Consider the following 14,729-nt stretch of genomic DNA (forward strand, 5'->3'; position numbering starts at 1 on the left):
TGAAATGATCTCCACAGCAAACCATAGCATCTTTTTTTACCTGGCTGCAATAAAGAACAATTTTTTTGTGTCCTAGAACAAAATACATAATTTTTGTCACAGAGGACTACATTCAAAGTTCCCTTTTAACAAGAGAAAATCCACTGGCATTTCTAATTAGAGTTCTGTGTAAGTTTTGTTATTGTTCTTATTTTAACATGCAAAAGGATATTCTGGATTAAAATTTTCTAAACCATTTTCTCACATTTATAAATCTAGATGATTACCATGTAATTAAATCAAAATAATTGTTACCTTAAACACAACATGCAAAATAACCAGAAATAAACAAACTTAGTAAAACAATAAAAATATTGTTTTTCTTGAAAATCCCACTTTTTACAATGTCTAGTATTTTGTTTTAATAATTTTTTTTCATTCTTAGCAGTTGTAAAACACACAAACAGAAACAACCTTAAATACATGTACAATGTGTTCTCATGTAGTTTTAAATGTTTGCTGGTACATTGGTTATTGTTTGGATTTGAAAAATGTATTCTGATTTTGCTGAATGTTGTAAAGGTTCTTGCAAACGTCTTAATGTGAATCTTTCCATTACTGAGCCAAGATGCTGTAAACATGCAACACTTGTCTTTATTATGAATTTGTCAAAATCTGTATTCTCTGTTTTGTTTACCAAAGTCCACTTAGGACTTATTTGGGGTGCTTTATATACTGTTTGGATTGCAGCAGGGTTCAAAGAAGGTAAAGTTTTCATCTTCAATACATTTCCTTTTGAAGTTCGTGTTTATGCCAGTGTCAATTCATTAATTATTATTGTTGTATTGTAAATATTATTTGATAACTATTTAAGTACAAAGCAACAACTCTGCAACACAACAATTAGCCATTACATTCTGACCAGAAAACAGAAAATATAAATGTGAATCTTTGTGGTGTGATGTTCTGCATTGTTGCATTTATTTGGACGTTCGTCTACATTTTGGCTTTTACGTATAAAAGAACATAACAGGAACTTAGATGAGTCAGTTCAAACCAACATCAGGTTTTTTACTTACAGCTTTTAGGATATTGGAGCCTTGTGGCATTAAACAGTCAATGAATAAATATACCATAAATATTCTATTTACATTATATAAAGGTCCTTTGTCTTCATATTATCCTCTTTTTTAATCTGTCTTATAGTCAATAATAATGAACAATATTAAAGGGAAAGATAACCAACCCATAGCCTTTGTGAAATCTTGATCAGCGTTTGGTTAGTGATTGTGTTCATGTACGATTTTCAAATATTTTGGAACATTTTTAAACTGGACAAAAACAAGCAAAATTTATATAAAAAAGTAAAATATAGAAGGCCATGGAAATAGATGAATAAATAACCTAAAAAAAAAGCCCTGCGATAGATTGGCAACCTGTCCATGGTGTACCCTGTCTCTCGCCCATTGACAGCTGGAGAGGCACCAGCACCCTTCGTGACCCCACAAGGGATAGACATATTTGAAAATGGATGGATGGATGCAACCTAAAAAAATATATATGATCAGACGCACATTTAGGTCGAAACAAGAAAGAAATTGAATCAAAACAAAAGCAGAAAATTAAAACAACAAGTGAGAGATATAGAGAAAAAAAGAATGCAAATAAGTAGAAATAAAAGATACACATTACCCAATTTACCAAAATTAAACAAGGATGTGCAATTATATAACAGTACAGATATCATTGAAGAACTTTATTTGATATCTTTTGGTATTCAAAAAGTGATTTTAACTGAATGTACATTTGTACTCAAGAACAGTGCGTAGAAAGTTTCATGGAATGAGTTTCCATGTCCAAACAGCTTCATCCAGGCCATGCAGCATCACCAAGCTGCAATGCAGTGAATCGGACACAGTGTGTAAAGCACCCAACTCTTCAGCAGTGGAGGCGTGTTCCCTGGAGTGACAAATCAGACTTCTCCATCTGTCAACCTGATGAACAAATCCTGGTTTGGAGAAACGCTATTTGTCTGACTATATTTTGCAAAGTCAAAGGTTTGGTAGAGGGGGGATTGGGGTGTGGTGTTGTTTTTCAGGAGATGGACTTGGCCCCTTAGTTCAAGTGAAAGTAATTCTGAATGTTTCAGCAAACCAAAAAACCTGGTTTTTGGAGGGTTTCTTGCTCCCAAGTTTGTGGGAACAGTTTTATGACTGTGAACCAGTGTACAAAGTAAAGTTCATAAAACGTTTGGTGTGGATGACCTTTACCACCCTGCACCGAGTCCTGACCTCCACTTGATAACCCCTGGCTTTGGAATGAGTCTGAGAGCCAGGCCTCTCGTCCAACATCAGTCTTACCTCAGAAACGTGCTTCTGAACGAATGGTCCAAAATTCCCATAAACACACCAAAATCTTGTGAAAAGTTGAAGCTGTTAAAGCTGCCAATGGTGGACCAACGCAACGTCATATTGAACACTATGGCTGTCACTTGAGGTCATATCAGAGACCAGTACTGAGCTGTAAGATCCCTCTGCCTTTGAGATTAAATATGTTAAAACTGGAGGTGGTCAATTCTTAACATATGTCAAGGCTGGTGAGCGAATCCTTTGGGCAATATATATTTCTTGGTTTCAATTTCGACTGTTAAGATTATGAGTTTGACTTGGAAGAACGGTATTATTGATGTTTAAACATGTTAAAAGATGGGAGCCAATGGGTTGATTATATGTCACAACGTGCTGCCATACCATGTCGGAAGGGGAACTTTCAGCTCAAACTAGCAACGTTTTATTTAATATGGCGCTTACAAACGGTCTGAAAGCATTAATTCTAAATAAATGGTAAGACCTCTTGGACGACGAACCTGGCTAAACAGCCACATGTTTTTTATGTTTTTGTTTTGTTTTTTGTTTTTTTACAAGGACGGAAGTGCTGAGGCGTTTTCCTCGGAGGCTTTTCAAGATGAAAACCAGCGCGAGCCGGTGCGGAATGTACGTCACTTCCTAGAGTTATATCTGTGGCCAGCAGCGGTAGTTACCTACAGCGTAAACACCAAAGATATCGTTACCGTGCTACCTTACAATGTGCGTGGGTGGAAACCGCCAGGGGCCTGTTTCATGTGAACTCTCAGTCTGAAAGGTGCCACAGCTCTAGCGCTCACCTAACGCGTCGGCGTTGGCGGAGACAGGAAAAACGTGCACTCGCTAGCCGCTTCGGGTTAATTGGCTAACTATTGTTAGCTAGCCGGGGTGCAGTTGGTGTCGCTGTAGGTTGTTTTTATCTCTCCCCCCTCCTCGCAAGAGTCCGGATCCTGGTAGCGCTGGTGCTGTTCTTGATCATAGAGCCGTGAAGCTGATGGAGTGCCCTCATCTGAGCTCTAACGTAGGCTGTGCCACCGATTCCTCCAGGTTCCCTAACGGTACCCCGTCCTCCTGGTGCTGTAATGGTAAGAGCCGTGTTTTGTCTCGGTTCCGCGTGCGAGCTCGTGTAAAGGTGGTTTAGTTAGTGAACCATGGGGTTCTTTATCCTTACGCGCAGCTCAGACTCCTCGTAAGGGCAAATCACAATCTGTGATACCACTGGGGGGAAAAAAGGTCAAATCCACAGCACCCCCATTGTTTTACAGTCATGTTTCTTTATGTTCAGTTTGCAGGTCGAATAAAAGCCCGTGGGTTTGCCTTACCTGTATGATGGTTCACTGTGGGCGGTAAGTAGCTTTTTTTGTTGTTGTTGCTATTAAACATATATATATATATATCAGTTTATCTGATGTCTAATACTTGTAATATTTTTTTTTTATAAAGTAGTTTACGTTTGAAACAATTGCAACATAAAAGACAAAACAATGACAGCAAAAAAAAAAAAAAAAAAAAAAAAATGTCAGGATAGAGTGTAGGCCAAATTATCTGATCAGCTCAAGGCATAATTTAAAATCAACAAAATAGTTGGCAAGGTGTCATTTTTGCTGCGTTTATAAATAAATAAATACATCTGTAAAACTCTACTCATAGTAATATCCATCTGTATATTATATTTGGTACATATGCAGCTGTAAATTTAGTTCACAGTACTAGTTATCAATATATTATACTCATAGGACAAATCTATCAGTAAAATTCTGTTTATAATAGTATCCATCTCTATATTTATTCAGTAAAAACCCATGTCCTGTACTTATGGAACCATTGTTTATCCTGCACTTGCTGCTATTGCACTTCTGGTTAGACTTAAACTGCATTTCGTTGCCTTGTACCTGTACCTGTGTAAATGACAATAAAGTTGAATTTAATCTAATCTAATCTAATCTAATTTTAGGCCATTGGAAGTCTTAAATACACTCAGATATAACAGATCTTAAACCATGTTTAATAAATTAATTGCATGGACAGTTTCCCCTGCAAAACCCTGACTGGCTTTTGCTTCCAAAACTTGTATTTTTTTTTTTTTGCTGCATCTTTTTGTGGTTGTTCATTACCAGCACAGAATCTTACAAAAATGAATAGATTTGTTTAATCATTACTATTATGTGAAAAATATACAATCATTTAATTTCAATATTGAACAGTTTTTCTTCCTTGCATGTTGTGTGCACATCTCTGAGGGGGAAAAAACAACAACTCAACTGCATAATTTTTCAAATGTCGCTGCCATGAATCAATCAAAATTCAGTAACCTGTCTCACTCGTATGACTTACTAGGAAGTGTCGGGTGGCGAAATCAGATGCTTTGATTCCATATCAGATAAAAACTAGTTTTCTTTGAACCATTAAACTTAAATAAAAACAAAAAATGAGGCATTTAGGAAGAAGGCAGGGTCTTAATCCCGAAGCATATTCTAATTCCTTAATCAAACATAGAATATTCCCATAAGGATAATCTCAACGCACTGTTAAAATCATTCCTAATTCAACAAAATATTTAAATATACTTGGTGTGGACCTTATAGGCGGAGAGTGGTGATCTAGTGGTTAGAGTATTGCGATTTCTTCTCGGAGGTTCTGGGTTCCACTGCCACTCTGGGTCCCTGAGCAAGACGCCAGAATGCTCACCAGGCGTTGCACAGTGGCAGCCCACTGCTCCCTAAAGGATGGGTTAAATGCAGAGGACATGTTTCATTGGAATATATGTTGCAATGACAAATAAAGATTATTATAATAAAAAATGACAACAATGTAAAACAAAGGTCTTTACTTTCTAATTATGTTTTTCATAACAAAATGACTAATCGTTTTTATAGATATGTCAACGGGCATGCTAAGAAACACTTTGAAGAGAACCAAGGCCCCGGTATTTGTCAAAGGAAGAGTGAAAAACAGGAGAAGGATAAAACCCATCATTCTGTCTGCATGGACTGCAGCAACTTCAGTGTATTTTGGTGAGTGCTCCCGCTGACAAACGTCGTCACGTTTTACGTTTCTTTAAATCCCAAGAGTTGCTGATGCTGCACAGATTTCTCAGAAATTCTAGTTGGTTTAATACTTGTGACTGCTTATAATTTTTTGTATATATAGTTACAGATGTGATGACTTTGTTGTCAATGACACCAAACATGGGCATGTGCAGAAGGTGAGAGAACATCTGCAGAGTTTGGAAAAGTAAGTAATAATATTCAATAATAGTCTTAAAAAATTCTATTCAATCCATTTTTTTATTCTCTAATTACAGCTCCGAAAATATTTGACTAAATAAATCTCTGTAGGATAAGATGTGGAGTTTTTATGTTTCAGTAAAAAAAATAAAAAATTCTCACATACAGTATACTGTTAAAAACAATATCAACCTAATGCTTTTTGCAGTTCGTTGATTTTGGGGGACAGACAGAGGAAGAGAAAACTTCTAGAAATCCCAGCTGCAGATGGAAAGCTGTTAAAAGACAATGTAAGTAGTATTAATATTGGAACGTAGATCCTGTTCTATAAAACTTCCACGTCAAAGCGCACTCACTGACGTGCTAACGCTCGGCTTCACCTCTTTCAGGAAGGAGTGGCTGTGGGGGCGACTGGTCTGCGCAACTTGGGCAACACGTGCTTCATGAATGCCATCCTGCAGTCTCTCAGGTAGGGCTGAACAATTAATCGCATTTTCAATATAATCGCGATTTAAAAAAACGCTATTTCTAAATTGCAGAGTCTGCCATTTTTGGCTATTTAACAATTAGTGAATCAGACGCATCCATTAGGTGTCAGTAAAATGTTTAAAGTGTGTTTGCCTCCACATGGAAGGGAAGACAGTTGCAGCAGTGAGATAATCTAACTTTATTACTTGTTTTAGAGTTTATATAATCATACATAGCATTAAGTACAGGTCAATCAGTTTAATACATAAACTTGTTTGTTGGTTGGACTTTATGTTCAACAAGGATCGATGTCCAAATCAACTAAAAGCTGTTCTCTTGAATAATATTCTGATTAATAGAAACATTAACAGTTCTTGTTTTAAATAGTCCTTGTTTACAAACATCTTTATTTAGAGGCCATTTTTGTTGCTTGTGGTTAACACAGAGAAAAGTCAAAATTGCAATTTTGGTTGAAATATATTGTAGGCAGAACGCAATCATTTCTGCTCTGAGTTTAGATGCTGTGGGTCTTTTAGCAACTAATCTGCACAGCGAGGAAACAGATTGATTTGTTGTTTGTATATGTTTAAAAAGACATGATAAATTAAACTGGGGAAAAAATCGCATTAAATTTCAATATTAAGAAAAAAAAACGCAATTAGATTATTTTCCAAAATCGTTCAGCCCTACTCTCAGGTAAGCGTGTGTGGCCAGCTGGCTTTACAACGCAAATCAGCAGTTCTGGCCCAGTAGAGCCAGGGCCCCATGACCAGTCAGCCTTTATTAATACAGTCTGTGGCACAGGCGGGGACATTACAGAGGCTGCTTAGAAACAGGACACGGTCAAGGCCAGGTTTTCCTACTGATGAGTGCTCTTGCCTCACAGTTACAGGATTATATAATGGATTCAAAACACGCCGAGTAAAAACAACGGAATGTGTAATTTCTTTCTTCTTAAATGTAAAGTTTTTTTTTTTTTAATTGATTATTTGGCTCTTTTTTTATTTATTTTTATTAAATTCACTGTATTCGTGCTACGTTTACTGCTTTGACAAAATGTACTCCCTTTGACAGCAACATCGAGCAGTTCAGCTGTTATTTCAAGGAGCTGCCCGCTGTAGCCCTGCGCAGCGGCAAGACGGCAGGAAGAAGGATGTACCACACCCGCAGCCAGGGGGACAACAGTGTGTAAGGTCCTCTTCTGCAGGAGGGAGAATTTGTTGGGCCTAAATCTGCCATTTTACTCCAAGTAAAACAGCATAACCAAATTACTTTTGGCCAGTCATGTAAAACAAACAAAATAAGTTGTTTTTTGGTGCTGCGGGGGAAGAAAAAAAAAAAAAAAGCACTGTACTACTGAGTAAAATGTCAGATTATCTTAAACAATAACTTTGTTTATGCAGCCTAGTATTAGGTTTTATGTGGTATTGTTTCGGACTAAGCAACATTGTAAATAAGGCTGTTTTCTGTTGGAGCAGCTCCTTGGTGGAGGAATTCAGGAAAACTCTTTGTTCCCTGTGGCAAGGAAGCCAGACCGCCTTTAGTCCCGACTCCTTATTTTACGCCATATGGAAAATCATGCCCAGTTTCAGGTAACAATGTACAAAGAAACCAAATTTAATCGCTAGCACTCTTACACAATATGTATCGTTATTTTTACACAGCTGTGATTGAAGTCTTTGTGTGTGTGTTTTTTTTTTTTTAACAGGGGCTATCAGCAGCAGGATGCTCATGAATTCATGCGTTACCTGTTGGACCACCTCCACAGGGAGCTCCAATACAGTCGCAACGGGGCGTCTTACCCCGTCTCGCCTCAGGATGGCGTCAGACTCTCCACCACAGACAGTAAATGCTGCATGTGAGTCTGTTTAAGTCTGTTTAACTTATGTACGTTTTCTTTTAAGTCGTTGGGCGGAAGCAATGAAGCATTGCGAGATTCTCAAGGTACTATATAACCTCGAGTGAAAACGACAGTAATTAAACCAAAAATGTATGATATGATGTAATTGTGTGTATTGGGAGCAGAAATTCCCAATAGACATGGTTCCTTATGTTTGCAGTAGAATTTCGGCTACAAATTCATGGAACCGTTCTTACCATCCCAGTGTTTTTTTTTTTAAATGCTTACTGCACAGAATGCTTGCCCTTTTTGCTGTTCTGCTAGCTATAGAGTAATAATACATGTATAACAGGCTAGTTAATTAGCTCGCGTAGAGATCCTGCATGCGAACAGACACGGCGCGTTCATGGCCTGGCGAGAGTAGTTTCAAAGCAGTTACTTTAATGACAAAGATGGATGGGGCTCCTTCTGTTTCCACATCATGACTGATTGTGTTATTTGCAAGTGGAAATATTTCCAAACGGCCCGATTTGTGTTTTTTGTAAACAAGGGAAAAGTGTCGGACCCCTTTTGCAGCCAGCAGACTGGCAGTGCTCAGCAACTTTGTGACGCATACAGCTGGTACAACCTCCGGTCACTCCGGTATTTCCTCTGGCATCTCATCAAAATGACTTTATTATTTCTTGCCGTTTTGAAACCTGACTTGTGTTAAAACCATGACAAATGTTGGCTCTGTGCTGGAATATTTATAAATTTATAAATGCAAAACTGCAGCTGTAACACTTTACGTCAAGATTTCTGCATCCGTTATGTGGTCATGAACTTTTTTTCCCCATTTAGGTTTTATATTATTCATCATTAGCTATATTTTTGTCATTTTACTTTAATGATTTTATTAATATATGAAGCAGTTTAGATAATTTGTTGGTGCATAATTGCATCTTTCAGAATCCAGCCTAATATGTCTGAACGGCTCATTTGCAAAATCTGGCATCTTTTGTGTATCCTCTAATGAGATCAAAAGAATCCCTCGGTGTTAACTAATATCAACGTCTGTCTGTTTCTGTGCAGAAACGGGACTTCCAGCGTCGTCACGTCTATCTTCGGCGGTATACTTCAGAATGAAGTTAACTGCCTGATATGTGGGACCGAATCGCGAAAGTTTGACCCGTTTCTTGGTAAGATGAGCTTTTTTCCATCCCTCAGATTTTCATTTATTTTGGGAGGACAACTTTTATTCATCAAACTAAATATTTTTTTTACCCTTCCCCATTGTTGTTGTCTCAGATCTGTCTTTGGACATTCCCAGTCAGTTCAGACAAAAGAGAAGTAAGGACCAGGAGCCAGGTCCTACCTGCACTTTACGTGGTAAGTTTGTCAAAGATAACCGTTTATTAGGCATTCTTTTTTTTTTTTTTTGCTGGGTTTTAAAGCACCATTGTTTTTTGATTTGTTGCAGACTGCTTACGTAGCTTCACTGACCTCGAAGAACTTGATGAAACAGAGCTATATTACTGCCACAAGTGTAAAAAGCGACAGAAATCGACGAAGAAGTTTTGGATCCAGAAGCTGCCAAAGGTGGGAGGCAGACATGTTTGTTTTGGACTTAATGAGTGGGTTGGTTCTTTTATCTTTATCATTCAAAGCTTGTGTGACAAAGAAGGTTTTTTTTTTTTGTTGTTGTTTTTTTTGCAATGTAGGTCTTGTGCCTGCACCTCAAACGGTTCCACTGGACTGCCTTTCTGAGAAACAAGGTGGACACTTATGTGGAGTTTCCACTGAAAGGCCTGGACATGAGGGGCTTCCTACTGGAGGTGAGCTCAAAACAGCGTAATAACCATTAGAATTTAATGTAGTTTTTATAATTTCAGTGTTTGTTTTTTTTTTGTTAAAAAATAGATGCGCAGATCATGGGTACTTATCTCACTGCCATTTACAAACACTGAAAATCAGTCTCATAATAGAAAGAAGTGACTCTGCATCAGAGTCATTGCTTTTTAAAAAAAAAATTTAATGAAAATATATAGGTTCTGGTTGTTGTGAGATTGCTATGGAAGTTTTGTGAGAGGAGTCAGCTGAGGTGGCTTGATCAGTTCAAAATGTCCTCTGGATGCCTTCCTGTGGAGGTAGTAGGTCAGTGTTGGTCTGTGTAGGTATACCAATGAAAAAAGACAATGTTGGCTTGATATATGTTTAGAAACACAACCGCAAACTAAACCGCATTAAGAATAATCCTGCTGAACATGTTGGTACCGGTATAACATATTCAGTAAGATTTTTGTTTTTTGCCACATGAGTTGGAAATGTTGGTTTGAAGGCTAAGAATTGCCGTCAGTGGATAAATAGGATTCGGCTTTATTTGTGTGCTTGTGCTCGACATTGCTTCCTATATTTAAATTTTGGTATAAAATTCAACGTTTAAATCTGTGCTATTGTGTCTGTAACCCATACCATTGATTTTTCTCATACAGTTCTTGTTTTAAGATTTATTCTGCTAATTGTGGCCCAGTATGCAAAATACCTTATTCTTTAATCTCAAATTAAAATAAAAAAAAATGCTTTAGATTGTATTCAATTAGTTGTTTGGTTTGGAAACAGTATTTTGAGGTAAAACCTTTGTATATAATATCTTGTGCACAAAAAAGTCGGAAGTATAAAAGGAAATCCCAAAATATGACTTTTGCAAACATTTTGCCCTTTGAAAAAAATCACTAATAGTTTATTTAAATTTTCCTTTTGCTTCTTTTTGCTGTGCAGCCTGAGAACACGTTACCAGGAAGTTGCGTGTATGACCTCGCTGCTGTCGTGGTGCATCATGGATCTGGGTGAGTCAAGGTTTTGCATCATTCAGGCTTAACTTCATGACTTATGCAAGTCATTATGTTAGCCGTGGAAAAAGATTAGGGCTGCAACTAACCATTGTTTTAATAATCGATTAATCTGACAGTCCAAATGTTGCTACTTCAGTGTTCTGTTACAATATTAGGGAATTAATATTTTTGCTTCACATAAAGGAAGCTTATTCTGACTAGATTGTTAGTCAATCATTTAATAGTTAACGTTGTCTATATGAACAGTAATTTAACAAAACAAAAGTGAAGCTGTAACACTGGGCTGTCAAATGCGGTTTGATTGAGCCTTCCCCTTGAACTCGTGCACCTAGGGGGGAAATAATTGGGCATAACAATGCAACCAGAGCAAAAACACCACTTCTGACAATCAAATAAACCACCAGCCCATTTCAGACTGTTTCAGCACAAGCTGCATTTTATGTAAATACTGCATGCTACATTTGTTCTTCTACATATTTTTCTTCCAACAACTTATTTATTCTATTAGGTTTTTCAAATTTTTCTTTAAAGAGTCAAAAGGGCTGTTGGATATTTAATACTTTTTTATTTTTTCTGAGGGTTTTACATGTTTGAGTGTCCTTTAGAGACTCTTATGTCTTGTTTTTCTGTAAGAGTTTTTAATTCAGGTCTGCCTCTTATCATTCTGAGTGTCTCGCCAAGATTTTATTATGGTTACATAACAACTATAAAGACTCTTGATACTTGAAAGGTTAGTTTAGAGCCCTGCTCCTCTCTCCTATACAATACCTTCACTCAGACCTTGTCTGCAAATGAAAACTTAAAGTATAATCAACAAATTATTACCACCAGAATGAAACTGTATTCTGATTGAGATGTCAGAGAGTTCCCACTTTGAATAAAGCTTGGTGCAAGTAAACGCACGTCATGGTCAGATTATTTGATTTTGAGCCCAAATAAACAGTGCTATCAAGATACCTTCTTTTTTTTTTTTGATCCCAACACATTTTAATCTGATCAGAGGTCATTGGGCATGTAAACATATATTTTTTTGGTTTTGTGAAGTGCGCTCTATCTTTTGAGGACTTGGTTCGAATCGTATATTGCGTCTTCATTTGTTGAATTTACTTTAAAAAAGCAGCATTTGAAAATACCGCCTCCGCCTCGCTTTGTTTACATCGCTCTGCTGCCAGCCAGCATTGACGGCCGCCTGCAGGGGAGATAAACGGCTCAGCGACGTGACGAGTGACGTATTAATCACGCAACACAACGAATCGATGATGAAATCCGTTGCCAACACTTTTAATCGTCGATGATTATCGATTCGTTTTTGCAGCTATAAGATATGATATTCCTTGTCTCTGGGCATATGCCTTACTTCCAATGTGCTCATTTCAAAAGCAGCTTAGGAAGCATGGCTGGTTCTAGGCTTTAAAAGTGAAATCTTTCCACGAAAACATCATTTAACCAAAAATTTAAATCACTGAATTTTATTGATGACAGCCTGCTACAGGTTTTGTGGACCGCTGAAGTTTAGAACTGAAATCACCAAACGTTAAAAATGTGTTCAGATATTTGTTGCTATCTCAGTTATGGCCTCTAAGTGGCAGCGTTGTGCCACCGCTGTACCGTCAGGATGTGCGCCCCCCTGTTACCCCAGCAGCAGTAGACGAATCTGTTTAAAAAAAAAAAAAAAAAAAATATCCTGAAGGTACAACGTGATGCGTGTCCGTGTGTTCACAGGGTTGGATCGGGGCATTACACGGCATACGGCAGCCACGAGGGCCACTGGTACCACTTCAACGACAGCACAGTGACTCTGACCAATGAGGACACGGTGAAGAAAGCCAAGGCCTACATCCTCTTTTACGTTGAGAGGACTGGTCAAGGGGCTGTAGACACGACCCCCACTGACCACAGCGCCACAAATCAGCCCGATGCGGGCACGGCAGCCACGGACTGCGCTGCGGCAGGCGTGGTTTCTGGGGGCGAGGTCGCAGAGGCGTCTGTGATGGACGCCGCAGCAACGCAGACAAACGTCCTGGACGAGAAGGCGGCAGACACGCAGACCGCGCCGGAGGAGGCCGCAGCCGACAGAGACGCCTCGGAGCAGACCGGGACGGAGGAAGCTCGCCACCCTATACCAGCCGCTGCGCCATGATTCAGGCGGCCATGACCCGCTGCCTCAGATTTAGCTTTCCTTCCATTTTGGTTTCACCTCAACGTCACAGTGCTCGACTGTCCGTAGAGTTTATCCTCCCCCGTTCATCACGCCCGTTTCTTGAGTTGATGACGTGTTTGAAATATTCATGTTTGACTTGCTGCTTTTTTGTATGTTTTTAAGTGTTTTTGAATTTAGTTTTGTTTCTGTTTCTTTTATAATTTGTAACCTTGTCATAGACTTTTCTGTGTATGTAATAGATTCCAAAGGTTATTGTTTATAATAATGAAGTAAAGCTTGAACCTTGGGAAACCTCAGGCGGTCCAGCGTTCAGTAGAAACTGTATCACCGCAGTGTCATTGTGAATATATCGCACTGTTCTGTTGTTTCCTTTTTTTTTTTTTTGAAGTTTCTAATTTTGTATTTTCCAACACTTTAAATCAAGTTGCTCTCTTTTTCCAGGTGTCGGTGGGTATTTAGTGTTTATACTGCCATGTATTTGAATTGGAGTGTTTTAATCGGGCTTTTAGTTTGTATTTCCCTTCTTCTTCACCACCAGCCGTATAAAAGATGTGATCCTTTTGTTTTGTCAGTATTGGTGGTGGAGAATCATTTTAACGTTTACGTTGCTCTAAATGATCAGTCACAGGACCTAATGAAATTCACCGTTAAATATGTATCGGCTAGTGCTGCCATGACTGAATGCAATGAAAATGTTCATTCATACATTAGTGTAATGTTTTTTTTTTTATTATTACATCTGAATCCTGTTTCTGCTCTAACCAGGGGCTATTGTGTCTATATATCCGAGGTTAAAGACCTTTTTAAAGGCATTTTACATGCGTCTTAATTACAGTATCATCAAAGCTTTATTTCAGAATCTCAAAAAAGTAAAACTGACACAGTGGTGTGTCTTAAAAGTTTCAGTTTTGTTCCTCTCGATGAATATGGCATCTAGCTTCTTAAAATCCAGAATTCAGTTTTCTCAGAAAATTAGAATATTATAAAATACTAATACTAAAAGGCTTCCTTATGCAAAAATGTGGGCTTATTAATGTATATCTCTGTTCTATACAGTATTGGGTAAAGCTCTCAAAACATTTTTGTATGAATTGCTCCATCAGTGCAGGGCTGAATGGAGGAGATCAAACCGTAACTCAGCCGAGGTGTTAATGAAACTCTGGTAGCTTTACAAGCAGCCTTCAGGTCTTCTGCATTGTTGGGTCCCATTCCTCTCATCTTCCTCCTTCAGATTCTCGTTGGGGTTTAGATCAGGAGAGTTTGGCAGTTTCAGTCAAGCAAAATTATACCATGTTCATTAAAGCAGGCACTGGTACTTCTGCTAGGAGCCAAGTCCCTTTGGAAAATAAAGGCAGCTCCAGTAAGCTGGTGAGCAGAGGGAATAAAGAAGTGCTCTATATTTTCTGGTAGATGGCAGCACTGAATTAAGACTTCATAAAACAGCAGAGAACATGGCTGCGCACGTCATCACTGACTGGAAATTTCTCACTGGACTGTAAAGCAACTTGTATTTTGTGCCCCTCCACTCGTCCTCCAGACCTCCCCCTGTTTCTGCCACATCAATTATGTTAGTCTCATGTAATATTATAATTGAAAGAGAAACTGAATTTAGGTCAGTATTTGTAAACCATAATAAAAATTACCTTAAAATTAAGAACTTAAGACGTATCACTGTGCAATAAACCTTTGAGTTACACTTTTTGAATTCAACACTGAAATTAATTTCATACATATTTTTTACATTTTTACTTGGCTGCACCTTTAAAATCTAAAAATTATATATATATATATATATGTATATATATATAATACATATATATATGTGTGTGTATATATATATATATATATATATATATATAT

General features: G+C 37.9%; 1 protein-coding gene across 1 annotated transcript; it reads left to right on the forward strand.

Moving 5' to 3' along the window:
• The first annotated feature begins 2,966 nt into the window (after positions 1–2,966).
• usp3 (ubiquitin specific peptidase 3) lies at positions 2,967–13,576 on the forward strand. Its single transcript, XM_036149508.1, has 15 exons — positions 2,967–3,427; positions 3,628–3,688; positions 5,219–5,356; positions 5,493–5,576; positions 5,778–5,859; positions 5,959–6,038; positions 7,112–7,225; positions 7,516–7,629; positions 7,746–7,895; positions 8,949–9,055; positions 9,165–9,245; positions 9,337–9,455; positions 9,578–9,691; positions 10,635–10,702; positions 12,431–13,576. The coding sequence occupies exons 1-15, from the start codon at positions 3,337–3,339 to the stop codon at positions 12,846–12,848; spliced, it is 1,821 nt and encodes a 606-aa protein (XP_036005401.1). The 5' UTR covers positions 2,967–3,336; the 3' UTR covers positions 12,849–13,576.
• Positions 13,577–14,729: the final 1,153 nt, after the last annotated feature.

The sequence above is a fragment of the Fundulus heteroclitus genome, chromosome 2 (assembly GCF_011125445.2).
Source record: "Fundulus heteroclitus isolate FHET01 chromosome 2, MU-UCD_Fhet_4.1, whole genome shotgun sequence".
Taxonomy (NCBI): domain Eukaryota; kingdom Metazoa; phylum Chordata; class Actinopteri; order Cyprinodontiformes; family Fundulidae; genus Fundulus; species Fundulus heteroclitus.